A 17,557-nucleotide genomic window follows, 5' to 3' on the forward strand; every position below is an offset into this window, starting at 1 on the left:
AAAACCGAGTGTGATTAATAATTCAATAAATATATTGAGTACACTTGATTTCGGGAGTAGAAAGGTATATCAGAAAGATTTCACATTCTATGCAACTAATAATCAGGGTGTATTCTCCTACAGGAAAACTCAAGATGACTTCAGTGTCCTATGGCCAATTAAAAGATGGTCGGGATTTAACAGCTACACACCAAAATCCGAAAGAAACCGTGAATAAGTTAGCCATGATGCTTTCCAATCTGAATTCGATTAAAATAGAAGTAAAAGTCATTATCTACATTAGAGGACATTTAATCTTAAAAAGGTGAAAAAAAGAGTAACAAATATAACAGGAAACTTCAGGAAAAGAACAGATGAGTACACAGGTTATATCCTCTATGCTAATAGAAATTAAGTTTTTGTTGTAAACCGAAGACAAAGGGACCACATCACTCTCCAGCTTCTCACTCAAATCACTAGACAATATAATTTAAGAATAAAATAGACAAGATAACTCAAGTTGATTTTGACGCTAAACAAGAATTCAAGAACCTATTCATTGAAATAAATCTGATGAATCTTAAAGACAACCTTTCACGTACGACTACATATATTATACAAGACTTCAGAAACGGTACGCACTGGGCTTATTTTGGTTACGACATTAATCTCTTCTCTTAAACTTTGTTCACGGAAAATTCCGACATAATTACATTATCCAATCCTTTTTCCACATTAAGCACAACGAAGTAACATACAACTTGGATTATTTGAGCCACTGAATATCCTGCGTTGTTCAATCTTCTAATATACACTTGCCTCGAATATCTGCCACTAAACTTTTTTTTTTTTTTTTTTTTGAACTTTGTTTACTGAGTTAACACAAAAACATTGGCAGGTTAATTAAACAGATTTTCTGCTCGAGTTCATTGATTCCGTGCTACATTCGTTTTCTGTGTGAAATTTAAAAAGTTACCATTCAATATTTTATCTGGCAATATACTTACAAGGAAACCGATTCAAGTGTGACACCAAATTGTGGACGAGTTTATGCGGAATTGAATTTGTGTACAACTGCTCATTAGAGGGAAAAACCATCGATCTCAACCTTTCCGGAGATAAAGAGAAAGCTGGTACTCTGATATTTTGTGGATTTTCGGCTATGTTGCTAGTATATATGTCTGAAAATTGCATCGAAACGTTAAGAAAGATGCACCAGAGCGAATAAAAGTGTTGAATGTTGAAGCAAGTGGCGTAGCTTTTACCCGGGATCGGAAAAAGAAGGGGCTATGAGAAGAAATAAACACCATTGACACGAAGAAGAAAATTCTTATGATATTACTTGCTAGTCTTTAGTTCGTAGAAAATAATACGAAAATGTATTAATTACATTGCCAAAGGAACGGAGACATTATTATGTGAACAAAAATACAAGGTCATATTCTGTGCAAATAATATGATATGAAACATAAACACATACAGTTGAAAACGTAAGTACAACAGTGTGTAGTTGTGTGACATATATTAAAACGCAAAGTATGAATCAATAAACAAAAATAGTATCTTCCACTTAAAACAACGAAAACGTGTACGACTTTCTGTATTGTATATTACATACAGCTCCGATCGATTAATTATTGTAGAAATTATAACGATTGGAAAGTTCACACGGGCATCATTTTCTACATTTTTCATTCTATTTGACTGATTATGCTTTTATTTGATTCAGCGTACCAAGAAACCTATACATATACACCTTACACGTCTATTTCAGGCAACAATGGAAGTCCGTCATTTTCACCTTCCCCATCCACAACATTCTTCCCCTAGAATTTTTATGGACTCTTCTGTTTTGTAACCCACATGTCTAAGGCGACATATTACTACAGTTTCGTGGATGAAGGAATTCTTCATTTTTAAAAATCTCTTTTACTTGTACTATCACTACAAAATTTAAAAATTCGCAATATATCGGCGCACCAGCCTTCCCCTTATTCCTCTATATCTTCGGAATGGTTGAGATCGAGGGTTTTTCCCTCTAATGGGTTTAATTGTATACATAAAACACTTCGTTTGTGCATGAACTCGTTCACAATTTCGTGTCACACTTGAATTGGTTTCCTTGTTAGTGCCAGATTACCACCTTGTATAGTTAACTTAGTTTCTAACTTAACTGTTAAAGTCTTCAGGTTTTAGTAAATTCAACTGTGTTTGGTATGTATGAATTGGTTTTCACTTGAGAAAATCTGCTGTTACAGTTTTTCTAGTTACGAGAAGAACACAATTTTCCCAACGCTTGAGGGAACTAGTATATACTTTGTGTAGCACGTAACACAGAATGACTCTAGTAGCACAAAAACTATTTATCATGCATAGTCTTGGGTGTTAACTCACGGCTTTCGAAAATCAAGTTTTGCGGCAAATATGTGTAGCAAAAAGTGCCGAACAAATGGTGAAATGAGAAGGTAACATAATACATATTCACAATGTTCGACAGGAGGCCAGAAAGTTCTTACCCTCACGATGAGAAAGATATGCCAGGAGCATAAATATTTGCACAATCACAGATTGGTAGTTGTATATGGTGAGGAATCCCGATCTTATGACATTGTGAAACGTTGCAACAGAGAATTCGAATGAAGTCGCACAAGTCTACAGCATAATCCAAGAGAAGGTCACCCCTCAACCGGCTACAGACCCCAGCGTGGTGCCAAAAGTTGAACAGCTACTACTTGAAGATATATGTGACTATTAATTGTTCAGCTAGGAAAGTGAATATTAGTGTGGGATCTGTTCACACCATATTAAATGACATATTGCACGAGCAAAATAGGAATAAGGTGGATTCCCCATTGTTGACATCTTTACAGATTAGCGACTATAGATGAATTCTGAGTGTATCTATTTGACCCTAAAACCAAATAAATGATTTAGGATTTAGATTTCTGTGCTTTCGGCATCTAAGGTTATTTAGCCCTTCACGTTTTGAGGGATGACGTCCCGGAGCACACAATCCAGGGAAAGGAAAGAAAGAAAGGACTGGGGAAGGAAGGAAGCGGCCTGGAACCTGTAAGTTAGATACCACCCTGGCATTTGCCTGGTGTGAATGAGGAAAATCTCATTCAGGGTGGCTGGTCTGAAAAAGCGTTTTACACTTTTTCGATCGAGTGCCCCCACCGGAAATCGAACCTGGGACTGCTCGCACCGAAGGCGAGAGCGTTAGCGCCTACGCTACGCGGGGCCACAACCAAATAAATGAGTAAAACATGGAAACATACATTGTCCTCTATTTCCACAACAGGTAAAGTGCAACTTTCATTCAGAAAGATATTGTCCATGTTTTAGGACCATAAAGATATGCTTACAAAAGGGTGCTATAATCACAGCAACCTGCTGCAAGGATTACAGAATGCTATCAGAATAAAGACATGGGGATTGCTTTCGAATGCTTGTCACTGCTAGCGGACAATGCACCGGCACACCAAACAGCAGAAACACATTTGTGCGCCAGTGTGGCTACGAACCCTTGTCCCTACCTATCACATTCACCCAGTCTGGCTTCGTCCGATTACTTTCTCTTCGAAAATACAAAGAAATATCTGCGGGGTAGGCGTTTTGCGGATCGTGAGGTCATTAATGCCATGGCACACTTGTCTGCCTCAAACTCCGCACTTTTATGCAGATCCCTAGTTTATCTCTATCATGTGAAAATAAGAAATTTCTGGCTTTCCCTCGTATACGTGTATATGTGATTATAATGCAGATATCAAATCAAGACGTTTAAGATGAGAAAATCATGCCACTCACACGGAAGATACGTGAGATGTCTGGAATACTTTCAGAAAGAATTATATTTTCATAGGCCAAGCGAAAGGTGGGAGATTAACACTAAGTAAAAGCCTTAAGATGGCAAGTAATAAGAATCTGGACTAGACTGCAACAAGTCTGATATGATGAAACTTTGAGTATGTTAAGCCATGGTGAGAGTGAATTTATCATGAAATTCTACAATATTGTCTGCTTTAGTGAATTTATGTTCATCTAAACTACAATGAAAGCAAATTCACGGAAAACACGTATCATTATACACTCAAATTCTCTTGAAGGATCTAAAAGCTGTAAAGCCACTTGAATTTGCCGTAAAAAGAAGCAAAACACAAACATAAACCTTATACTTTCACACAACTTTTCACAAATCTGTTCCGATTTTCTCCGGATTTTAAGTCATCCCTACATTGGTATGGACAATTTCATTTAAAAAACAAAAGCTGGGTAAGTCTGCATGACACCCGAATACATTAACTGCTATGAGCAACAACTTCAACTTACACTTTTCAATATTTTCCAAGCAAGTACTTTATTAAGCAAAGCCAACTAAATAACAAGTAATAATACATACTACTTAAAGACATACAGACTGCAGTATGTGCATTTCTTGATACACAAAAGCACTACCCAGCGAATTCAGTGGAGGTATTGTGTTGTTTTGTCTTCAAGAGTACGCATAAATACAACGTAGTGAATGAAGTACGAAAGAACTAGCGAACTTTGTTTCTTCACATCTGCAACATTTAGCTTGTCTAATTTTGATAGTACAAACGAAATAATTACAATAATGCTTACCTTCTCACAACTTCTACACTGTTAATTATTTTTGCACTAGAAGAAACCAAATTCTGAAATACAGTGTGATCTCATCTAATGGTCATACACAAATAAATGAGCAACTCCCGTAACGGGAGGTACATGGTTCCAGATTCGATTCCTAATGGAGGGCATCTACACATTACTGTGCTTCGGAATTCCACCTTAAACAGTGAGTCCACGACTCATATAGCCTCGGCCCAGAAAAAAAAGAGACTTTAAACTTCAAACAAGCGGAGAAAATCCCGTAAGGGGCATTTTCACCATACAAAGTCCTCAAATTTAATTTGATCAGCTAATTAATAACGATTCTTTTAAAATATCTATGTTTGCTTATTTGTGTTCATTTTACAAGAGAATGATAACGTATTGCATAGCAAGATGGAAGATTTTACTGTTGAAGATAACACACATTCCTATGGTTACGTTTATATCCATACATTTCTGCTTTCCTGCTAGTTTAATGGCTAGCGTGCGCGCGCCTTTGATGCACGTGGTTCCGGATGGTGGTAGTGCTTTAAAATATGACCACACTACAGTGGTTCGGATTCTGCTTTAAGCTGTAGATCAATGTTTCATATAGCCTCGGTGCTAAAAAGAAACAATATAATTTAGAAGATAAAAAAAATCTAAATAGTACAAGATGCACACCAAAAGTACTGCCGTTTTGTTCTAAAGTCTACATTTTTTTTTTGGCATTTCAGGAAACCAACTTACGCATCTGAGACCTCCATCCTTGGTCTCTAGGCAGTTCATATGTTTTGCTTACTAGGTAGCAAAAGCTGAGTCAAAGTGCTTGAACGAATAAGACGCGTTTCTGATCTGCCCGGGGACATGTGATTTTCGATTGAAGAGCAACGGATAATTCTGAAAGCAGAGCCAACGAGTATGAAAGACAAGCAGAGGTCTGGACGTTCAAAAACACCAACAACTAATGCTAAACATTGCCCATTTTGAAAATTTCATCATGGAAACATAGGAGTGTCACCATGCAGGAGATTTGTGATATACTGGGACTAACAATGGGAACAGTAAAACTAATAATTACAAACGAACTGGGACTAAGGAAAATTTCTTCTCGCTGGGTTCCACGAATACTTAATGACGATCACAAAGAGGCACGGATTCAATCACGTGTTGCAAATTTGACACGCTCCAAAAGAGAGGGACGCAATTTCTTGGAAAGTGTTGACACAATGGATGAATCACAGATTCCAATATTCAACCTAGAAACAAAAAGGTAGTCGGTTCGGTGGAAACACAGATTCATCACCCCTTAAGAAAAAAATCGTCAGGAGGCATCCAATGAGAAGGTTCTGTACGCTATCTTCTGGAATATTGTTCCGCCGTTCCGAAAGGTCATACAATTACGGGTGAATATTTCCCCAGACTTTTGAATATAGAATTTTTGCAAAAATTGACTGAGAAACCACCACAAATCATAAATGGCAATTTCATCCTCCACATGGACACTGCACCGCCACACAGTGCTGATGTTGTGATCTCATTATTGGTTGACCACGGTATTGAACTTCTGCCACACCCACCCTATTCACCAGATTTAGCCTCGAATGACTCCTGGTTCTTCCCAAACCTGAAGGATTCTCTTCGTGGACGCCATTTTGCAAGTAATTATTCCTTGGAAGTGCTATTTTCCAGTATTTGAAACCAACTCCAAAAATGACTATGCCACCTGCTGCACAAAATGGACGAAGTAACGGCAACTGCGTAAAAAGAGATAGAGTTTGTTGAGAAATAGATAAGGTTAATTTCCTGTATTCCCTTTGTTTTTGGAAATCAGAAAGAAACGGTGTGTACTTTTGGTGTTCACCTCGTATATAAACAAAGCAAAAACTCGCATTTAAGAATAAACGTTGTTCCTTATGCAACATCGAAGCTATGTAAGATGAACTACTACTGTAGTGAAATCCGAACCATTACTCAAGTTTGTAGTAGCGGTTGCAGAATAAGAAGTTAATCGATACGAACATATTTAATACGCTACAGAAACGGAATAAATTAATAAATATAAAATGTAGACTGTGTTTTGTTTCATGTACGATGCACGGTTGCATTCGGAGTGAATTTCCATTAATGAAGTTTCATTCCCCAATGGTTTTCAAATACATGTGACGATTTCAGTGCATACAATGTAACTTAGTTTAAAAAAGAAAATTGTACAATGACTGTTACTATACAAAATACGTTTCATTTTCCTCCGGCTGACCGCTAGAATGAGACTACACTGTACTATTTACCAAAAGAATACTGTACTTGTTTTAACTTTAAGACTTTACGATTTATTTAGAATACTTAGTACCTTTACGAATGTATAAACGATTTGCTAATGTCTTCATGAAATTGTTCCCAATATTCGTCAACTCTCTCCCTGAAATTATATGTCAAAACAAGTTACTTACACTATTATCTGTTAACTGGCTTGAAGATTCAGACAAGATGACAAGAAATATATCGACCCATCCCATATATATCTGAATTTGGTCATCCCTAAAGCACAGTATCATATTTAATGTCAAATAAATAATTTATTTTAATATGTATAAAAATACAGGAAATAATAGATTTCATATCACATTAATTCATCTGTAGGTGCAAATTCAATGATATACAAGGTAATTCTTGACAAACAACTTTTTTTTTTTCACTCTTTGTATATTACTAATTTTTACTTTAATTTACTTTAGTCCAAGTTTAAAGGCAACTGGGAAGTGTGTTCGTAAAATCTTATTTATACGATTTCTAATATGTCGTTTCATTTATCACCTCTTATACATGTGTTGTGTATTCTGAGTCTAGTCTTATTCGTGGAAACAATATCTCTGACTAAAATACTAATAAGTTTTATAAATTCATTATTTTATCACGCAGTCGAAACTATATTACAATTCCACTGAGCCGACATCAATACTAATTTCATCATTTTAATTTAAATCTGAATGAACTCTCTTTTGTACGGTAGACAGAATTACCATAATAAAATTTAAAATCTAAGTTTTCCCTATAATTCTGAAACTCTTTTTAAGCTCGAATACTTACGTAAGCCTAGATCCTGAAATCATCTTGCGCGGGATGCAAAATTAAAATAAATATACCAGAATGATACAGACCACTCCAAAGGAAAGAAAAAAAAAATATTTAATACAGCTACTTCCACCTTGACATTATGTCTATTTCTGAAGGTGACCCCAGAATTTTTATTTATATTGAAAGAATTTATTCTTTTGTTTTATGACGACTGATCACTGATAACTTTATAGGAGCCTTCCCTGATCTTCAAAGTACAGACTGATGTGTGAACTTTTTAGGGGCTATAAAAACTGCCATTAAGTACAAATACTGGCAATTTCAACAGAATTCGAGTTATTAACCATACCCAGAAAATTCTACCTTCAATACTCAAACGATCAATTACCACACAGCAAGAGAATAAGAACTTTCGGACTACATGATCATGGTGCATTAAAACACCCTTCAAAGTCAAAATGGAAACAGCTGTATATACTTTTCTGTATTCCATTGTCTTCCTTGAGTGGTCCCTTTTTTATTGACCATTCTTTCATATTTACCCTAAATTTTTAATCCGTACCAAAAGACGTCAGCAGTGAAATTGTGAAAATATTCATGCTTAAATAAAAATGACTGAAACTAAAGGAAACTTCCTTTTTCAAAGTTTCCATTTTAATTGTTGAATGATCCTAATTTATAATGTCAATTCTTTTGAAGTAACAACATGTACCTAGCAAACACTAGGCTTCACTGAATTCCACAACACAAAGAAATAAAGCAACATACTTTAAAGTTTTCATTTCCCTTTTCCTTCCTTTTTCATTTAACGGGTTCCAATGCACTATGAAATGAAATGAACGGGGAAAAAGAATCAGAAGTATTGACGTATCTGAAGTTATGAAAACATAGTTCAAAATATTGGAAGAATTAGCAATTTTCCGATGTTATCTGTTCGATTTATATGATCTGAATTTTCTCCTAAGTATTTCAGCTGATTTCAGTGCATACAGATTATTGCTTTCTGTACCTCAAAGAGTATCAGTCTCGAGAGGCAGAAAAAAAGAAAGAATGAAAGAGAATCGACAATAATTTACATCATTCAGAAAGTTTAAACACAAATTATATCATGGGTTATATAACTTCTGAGCCAGGTGTATCACATTCCGAGGAAAATACCGCGGTCAGTGTACATTAATAAATCTATTCCAGCATCACATTTTGCTATATTACAGAGAAAAAAGTAAATAAGTAAGGAGTAATATGCTTTAGCTCCACTCACTCTCGTTATAGTAACATATATTATTTTTTCGTTTATCAAATAGTTTGTAATTCATTTCAATTCAAAACTATTTCCAACAATACCAACTTTGTTATCTGCTTTCGCAACATCTGTGTTGCACAATAATCATCATGCTATACCAAGCAGATAACAGATTTTGTCCAGTAACACTACGGATAAATTTTAAGTTTTTATCCCCCTCCCCTTCAGAAAAAAAAATGTAACGAGTAGTACGTTTCTGTAACAAAACTTCAACGCAAAACTTTCACGGTTTGTTATGAACAAATTACACGAAAAAATACTAATACGGAACCTATTTTTGTTTATTTATTCTGGTATTTACCTTTATTTCCTCGTAACGCATCTACTGTATCTCTTAATAACGGAAGTTTGAAAAGTTTTCGAAAGAATTCTAATAATTTTTAAGGCTCATTCCTATCATACAAGTCTTTTACTTCAATTTTAAAGTTACGTTACTATTATAATGAAGGCAGAACAAAAGGAAAGAGTGAACCAATCGGAATTCCGAAATTTCCAATATACGAGTCAACAGATTTCACGAACTTCACTTCCGATATATCAGAAAAATCAAACCACGTCTGGAATGCAATGAAGTAAACATCACATTCTTACTCTCATCGATTCCCCTAAAATACTATAAATGTATATGAGATTTGCTCTTAATGCAATTAAATGATATCTTTGTAACCATAACAGCAACAAAACATATCTGTATTATTATGAAACAATCAGAATCCTAGTTAATTTCTGTACTTATCCTCCCGAATGTGAAGTTCTGAGTTGTCGGAGAAGAAATAATCTTCCACAGGTTTTAGCTCAGCACAGCGTTCCCAATATATTGAACTGTCAACTTCACTATTGTATTTGAAAATTTTATTCATTTTGTATACTGATAAGTGTCAAAAATCAAAGTACAGTACAAATGATAGAATTTCAACAGAAAGCACAACTCACCTGGAGGTGTTCCAACACGTTTAGTAACACGAGTAGGCCGTCGATATGGAAGTCTGGGTTCTGATGAACCATCTAATTCAGTCAAATCGCCTCCAGGTCGTATTCCATCACTAAACATAACTTGTTTGGGTTCACTTCGTGATCTCGCACTTCCTGAAGTAAAATTCACATTATTACGGAAGAAATTACAACTAAGAGAAAATGAACATATTCACCTCGTATGTCATTATTTCATTAAAAACTTCGGAATATTTCACATTTAACTGCTTGAGAAGTGTTGATAAACTTTTTCGCCTTTACATATTAAAATGAACTTCCGTGAAAAAATCGGAACATTCTTGCATGTCTTATTGATCTATCAAAAAAAAACCGTACCATTTTACATAATGTTGTATGTTTAAATAACGATTAGCAAACAAAGCATGCAATGAATACAAATATATACGAGATTAAATAGTTCAAATATTCTGTAACTATTTATTTGACGTTTTTTTTTTTCTTTCTTCTTAAAAAACCAAATTACATCTATTCATAATAAATATAAGCAGCACTTTCTTATATAACTTACTGCGTCCAAAGGTATTTTAATTGTACTAAACTGTTTCAGTAATTTCTGTCATTTTCAACAGTAGCTCTGGGAAATAGTTTACAACAATTAAAATAAATTTGGATTTAGTAAGTTTGTTAATTTCGAGTGAAGCATTTTAAATTGTATCAGTTACAAGACTGAGAATTTTAAAGGATCATGTCTTCGTTTTAAAATAAACCTAGAGATCACAATACCGTAATTATTTTCTAGTGCTTATACAAGTCGCTACACATTTAAGACTAAATCCCTCAATGTTAAGAAAATAATGTTCAGAAATTGTTACATAAAAAATAGAGTAAACTGATCAACAGATTATCATCTGAAAAAAAAAGGCAAAGAAAAAATCAGTCTATTCCAACTGAAATATTTTAACATGCTGAAGCTGTACATTACTTTGACAAATAAGATAACGAATATGCGATAACAATGAAGCCCTTATGAGTTTATTTTGCTGAGACGTGGAATTACACCGCTTGGAAAATTATGGTATTCACAAACAATCTACGTAAGGCAAGTCCAAAACGTTTCCGTTATATGAAAAAGAACCTGGGAGCTAGTACATAATAGAAACACTAGTAATTTCACGGTAAGCTGCGAAAACCATTTTGTAAAAGGTTACTTGGACTGCACAATTCAAGCTATTGGAAATGCTGCGCAGGTTGAGATTCTATGCTCCCTTTTGGAAAAATGCCACCGCACCGCTGTCAATGTTCCGAACTAGGCATAAGTGACCACATAAAATACAGTTTACGCTGGATTTCCTACGTTGTTTCCTCTAAAAATCGACGAACTATCTTAAATTTCATTAACGTAACTTTACTCTCCTTTACATATTTTTATTTTTGAAGTGTATCGCTTTTAAACACTGCAGTAGGAATTCTGTATAAAAATACTGAAGTTACAACTTTGAAGGAAATATATTATTTTCATGATTTTTCTTACACCTGGCTGTTAATGGTGTAAACGGAACAAGTAGATGCAACGCTTTGTAAGCAAATACCTGGATTAAAACACACACATATACGCAATATTTTCGTAATATAATTTTTTAGAGTGTAAGATGTTTTGTCATATTCCAAGCAAAATGAGACTTATATTCAGGATTAGTTCATTGTTAATGAATGCACGTAACTTTACAAACTCCATATAGCTATAATATTTTTACCTTCTCTTTTTAGGACACCTACAGGTACCAACACACTAGGAGGAGGCTGTCCAAGAGTGCCGGCCACTTGCTGTAGTGGAGGTATGGTGGAACAATATTCCATGGGATTATTAGGATTTGGCTGCCTTCCTAGAGGTGTCCCTGGAGATGACGGACCTGTTGATATACTTGCTACTGCTTTCTCCAATGAAGATACTGAAAAACAGTAATATTTTTTATTACTAGATATTCAACATAGAAAATTGACACAATTTCTTCTACATACGATTTATTTACTTAGTTTTACAGGTATTAATTTTCCAGTATCATTCGGAATGTTTCAGAAAAAAAAATTTTAAAGATCTACAAACTACATAACTAAATAAGTAGTTTAAATAAACCATAAAACTTACGGAACTGCAGGAAAAAATACTTTGGTACTGGTAGCTTATAATTAGAGAAAGAAAGTAAAACCATGCTTACCAGGGCAATGGAAACAAGGGATATTCATTTTACATAGTATGCCAAATCGAAGTAGCGTTTTTAAATGTTCATATTCCACAATACATGGAAAAAAGTTTCACAGTAAAAAATAACTAAAATGGCGTAGCTTCGTTCTTCGCAGGAGGACAATAGGTTTATGGAAAATATTTGAATCTTCCCTTACGTATATGCATTCCAAATTTCAATGGGAGTTTAATAATAATAACGCATAAAATAATATCTTTTAGGAATCAATTTTGAACTCCTCTATTTTCGTAGAATGCACCCATTAATTTAAAGGAATATGACAAAAACCTGGCTTGAGGTAAGTATTATGTACCAAAATTCATGTCAAACTGTTCTATCATTTTACTGTGATACGATATTATAACGCTAAGACGTGTTCTTTTACTTTCAATGAGGAGTTTATATAACTATTTTCATTTTTCTAACGTGACGGACTCGTGTCATATTCAATTTTTCACATAAATTACGACTCCCTTGTTCGCTCCTTAGGATATGCATTTTAACCAAAATAACATGATAAAAACTCAGTTTGAGGTAACTGATAACTATATCCAAAAACTTATTTCAAGCAGTTCAACTGTTTTCCGTGATTCAATTACCCATATTATCACTTTCATCTTTATTATTTAGATCTTAATACTTCCTTATATTCGTTATGTGTCGTATGAAAAACTAACCTCTAACTTCGTTCAACCCAATGATCCAGCATCACATTCAATATTAACTGCACTAATCCCCACACGTACAGTCCGCAGCAAAAAACCTGCAACATGAGCATGTAAGTTTATTGTGAATCAACAAAGTCTTTTGCTCCAAAATAAGTGTTTAGGGGAGGGCGCCGAGGTTTCTCTTGGCGTGATTCGTGCTACTTAAGACATTATGTTGATTCCCTCGGCTGTTAGGCGTACTTTCACAATAAACTTACATGCTCATGTTGCAGTTTTTTTTTTTTTTTTTTTTCTGTGGACTGTACAATGGATGGTTCCTTTATCAGATCAACAGGCATAGACGATAGACCGAAGCTCATTTCCCAGTCATACCTACTGGTGAAGGAAACTCTAACGAGTAGAAATTTCCAGTGTTCGCTCTGAGACGTTTTAACGCAAGTTTACATCCTCCTTATAATATTATAAGGCTCCCGACATCGCAGGGTACCGAATCCCACGGTTTGACCACAACCCAGAGGTGATCAATCCATGACCTGGGAAGCTCTTGGACCAGGAAACATCAACAATCCCAACTCTCTGTATCTCATTGAGTAACAGTTGCAGTAACAGAACCTACGATCCGTGCAATAATCTCATTTGGGGGGTGGGAAGACCTGCTCTACCGGTAGGATCTCTCTTCATATTTGGCTCACTTTACTTAATTAGAAAAGACAATGTCACAGTAGAATTTACTTGTACCCCAATATATTAACGTTAAAAATTTACTCCACTATATCCTATGAAGGATGAAGCTGTGTGACACTAAAGCAAAACTGACGAAATTACGAAATAATTGTGTGAACTCTCGCCTAAGGATGGATAAGAAAGAAGTTGCAAGCAGCACAATTATAGAAGGAATATTGTTTTCCGAGAGTGGATACAGATGGCAGATGGCGCTAGTCGTCTGTTAGTATTTGAGTTCGCAGACGCGTCAGAGTGAGTGAAATGAAAAGAAGTTAGAAAACTAGTCTCGCTTGGAGCTGCGAGCCATGATTCGTTTCTTGTGGGCAACGAATATATCGCCATCGAACATTTACAGTCAGATCAATTACGTGTACGGTGAAGAAGCAATGAGATGACAACATGTGGCGAAATGGTGTCGTGTTTTTCAAGCGGGCAGAGAGGAGGCGGAAAACCGCAATAAAGCTCCGAGGGGTCGTTCAAATTGCAAAGATGAACATCAACACGGTACGAGTGGAAAAAATGATTCAAAATAATAATTGTTCGTGCAATTGCGTTAGATCTGGGACTGAACTATAGTACCGTGCAGAATATCGTGTCTGACGTGTTGTGTTATTCCCAGGTGTATGCACGCTGGGTTCCGCGTGCGTTATCTCAGGAACGGTACCACGTTGCCGACCTGAACTTCCTCGATCACATCGTTACTGGAAACGAAACGTAGCTTCATCATTTCGTACCAACAAGCAAAACAGCCAGTATGGAGAGGAAACAAGTTTAAGGTTACACACTCTGCTGGTGAAGTTATGGAAACCATATTCTGAGATTCATGCGGTGTAATCCTAATCAAATATCTGAAGTGTGGCCATTCAGTAACTGTTGATCGTTATTGTGCAACGTTGACCATAGTTAGGTAAAGCGATTTGACGAAAACGCCCTTGTATGTTGAGTGAAAATATCATCCTCCTCCATAACAATGCCAGTCCCATACTACTTACCAAACTCAAGCATTGCTGCAGCAATTCAAGTGGGAAGTGTAGAGCCATTCCCTTATAGTCCAGTAACTATTTCCTTCTTCCAGCATTGGAGAAGCACCTCTCCGGAAATAAGGTTCGCTTCAGACTGATAAAAAGAGTCGATGAGAACTGATGGGCAGGGACTTGATTCGTAGCAAGCCGGGTTAGAAAAGCTGATCCTGCGTTTTGATTAATGTCTGAATCTACTTGGTGATTATGTGGAAAAGCGATCGGCATATATGCCGCTTTTTTCCCCGTTTGTATTTTCTCTCTTCTATTAGTACATATTCATTTCCTCATCTTCGTACCCCTCCTTTTTTTTTTTTTTTTTCTATCTTGATGTATATTTCCAGGATGGACCATTTATCTTGATACGGCCTTGTAACTTTTAAACTAATGGACAAAACACGCTGAAATTTAGTGTCATGCAAATAGCGGTAGGGAGACATTGTTTGACATACTCTGTGATATCACTAGGTTAAAGTATTGAAAATCCTACATGAAGTTGTGTTTCAAATGACACTACGTCAGATTATTACACATTTCAAATTTACATGCTAAACAAAAATTTTTTATGTCATATTTATTATTCAAGTATTGCAAACTAAGGAAGCTACAATATCACAAACATTTAAATTTTGGTGGCCTCTACAAAAGTAATAACACAAGTGAGATGGACGAGGCAATCCATATTCGAAGTACTTTAGTATCTAATACTATGATCGTGATATAATGTATTTCTAGGGTTGCCAGATTTTATAAACGAAAAACTGGGACACCAATCTCAGCCTAAGGTTATGTTTCCTACTCATTTGATGAGAGTCAATTAATTACCTGTCTTTTTCCAGTTATTACTCACAATTTTCCAGTTCATTCTATACATAGCTAACACAAATAAAGAATGTATAAAGAATGTTAAAAGGTAATGTAAAAATAGTAGCCTGGTGTCCCTTATTCCGAATTCCCATTTGCTGTGTTTAACAAGTCATACATATTGCGTCAATTACGACACGTCCTCCCATTTATTACTGTAGAGTTATTTTTTCTTTGTTGTGTCATCACCTGTCAGAAACGCTATTCTCAAAGAAATACGAACTTAGCACTTAGCAAGAAAAATACATTTACGCTAAATTCAGAACGATAAACAAAAACAAAATATTTTGAAAGGCTTTCCAGAAGTTTGGCAGAAAAGAAAATCCAGTATCAAAATTAAACAAGAAACATACCTTTCTGTGTTTAACTGACACTTCTTGTGCTAGAGTATGTTGTTACGCGATTTTTATCAGGTACAGGAAAAAATACAAATCTAAAATTACTGAAGGCGTGCACAGCATCTTTAGAAATATTTATCCACCCATGAAAAAAAAATAATAACAACTCAGTTCTCAGAAGAAATTGTGCCTAAGAAGACGGCAGACAGGACGAAATAGTTTAAATGCGGTTAACGTGCAGTGACTGAGAGCAGTATCACCATAGTTGATTAAACTTCCAACAATGAAGCAGTTCTGCGCTGCGCTGTGGGAAAAATACTTTTTTTCCATCATGCCCCTTTAAAGTCCTTTTTCTCCTCTAGATGCTGAACAACCCATAGGACGAAAGTGTGTGTCTGATTTCAAACTTCCTGTTTTTGTTTAGTAAAATCAATTGGCTACACAAATGTTCCGAAAAACTTCCGGTTTTAGGTGAGACATACTAGTTCTTACAGGTTGATTTCTTTTTTTTTAATCTGAAGAAGGAAAACTGGGACAAACAAGCGTCCCGAAAGTCTTTTTCGGGACAGTTAATTCTTTCATTAAATACCGGGACTGTTCCGGAAAACCAGGACGTCTGGCAACCCTATATATTTCAAATGAATACGAAGTTACAAGGGATTTTTTTAAAATGACTTTTTCAAAAGCATTTATTTCGAAAAACTGCTTAGATAAGTACCTCATCCAACTGCACAGATGGTTTTCAATAGATGTGAAAATCAAAATGCCGTTTACAGCAATTTGGTATCTCAAACTGTTCTGGGGATACGGTTAAACTGTTAAAGTTTGCAATACTGATTAAAATTACGTAATTTCGACAACTTATTGTAATTACGTCCACCAAAAAGTATTGTTATAATATAGAAGCAAAATAAATCAAAATTTGTTTTCAAAAGTTCCCACAAATATGCCATTTTAAGCAATATATTAAATTTTAAATTTTTTCTCATATCTTCCGAATGGTATCAGATATCAAATTCCTGTAAACGATATTATGATCTTTACATCTATTAAAAACCATACACACGATTTAAGTGATACTTGAACATTTTTACGAAATAAAAGTTCTTTGAAAAAGGTCAAATCTTAAATTCCTTGTAACTTTGTTTATACTAGTTTGAAATACGTTATATGATTATACGTGGTATTTGATATTAAAATACTTTAAAATTTGGTTATTTTTCGATGTTTGTGATACTGTAGCATCCTTAGTTTGCAACAATGCATGAAAAGTGTGGTATTGTAAATTCTAGTTTTATATGCACATTTGAAATGTAATAACCTGACGTACTGTCATTTGAAAAATACAATTTTGTTTGGTTGGCAACACTGCTAATCCTGTGGTATCATGGAAAAAATGAAATGAAATCTTTGAGTTTTACGTCCCACGGTTATGCCGGTTAGGCGAAAGGAGACGGTGACAATGAGTAATGAATGAAATGGTGGAATGAAGAAAGTGGGAGGAAACGGGAGAACCCCGAGAAAACCCACGCACACGGTGTTTGTCCACCACAAAGTTCACTTGGCGGGGGCTGGGATCGAACCCGGGACCCCAAGCACCAGAGGTGAACGCTCTACCACTGAGCCACCGCGGCCCCCTGTGGTATCATGGAGTATGTCAGACAATATCCCCCTTTCGGTATTTGGATGATACAAAATTTTAGTGTCCCATCAGTTTGCATGGTACAAATTTGTCCATTAGTTTAAGAATTACAAGGGAGTATCAAGATAATGAATCTACCCCGTATATTATATATTA

At 35.4% G+C, this 17,557-nt stretch overlaps 1 protein-coding gene across 7 annotated transcripts in view; it reads right to left on the minus strand.

Moving 5' to 3' along the window:
• Nucleotides 1–17,557, minus strand: part of LOC145686201 (uncharacterized) — a 206,582-nt gene that overhangs the window by 45,493 nt on the left and 143,532 nt on the right. For 5 of the 7 annotated variants that reach the window (XM_081759242.1, XM_081759243.1, XM_081759240.1 and 2 more), the window contains 3 exons: nt 11,659–11,853; nt 9,905–10,057; nt 6,944–7,012 (listed from right to left, as the gene is read on the minus strand). In XM_081759242.1, the coding sequence (XP_081615368.1) occupies nt 6,944–7,012; nt 9,905–10,057; nt 11,659–11,853 (417 nt within the window). The remainder of the gene's footprint in view (nt 1–6,943; nt 7,013–9,904; nt 10,058–11,658; nt 11,854–17,557) is intronic. The other 2 variants (XM_081759245.1, XM_081759247.1) reach the window with 1 other exon arrangement.

The sequence above is a fragment of the Thermobia domestica genome, chromosome 5 (assembly GCF_964235325.1).
Source record: "Thermobia domestica chromosome 5, izTheDome1.hap1.1, whole genome shotgun sequence".
NCBI lineage: Eukaryota > Metazoa > Arthropoda > Insecta > Zygentoma > Lepismatidae > Thermobia > Thermobia domestica.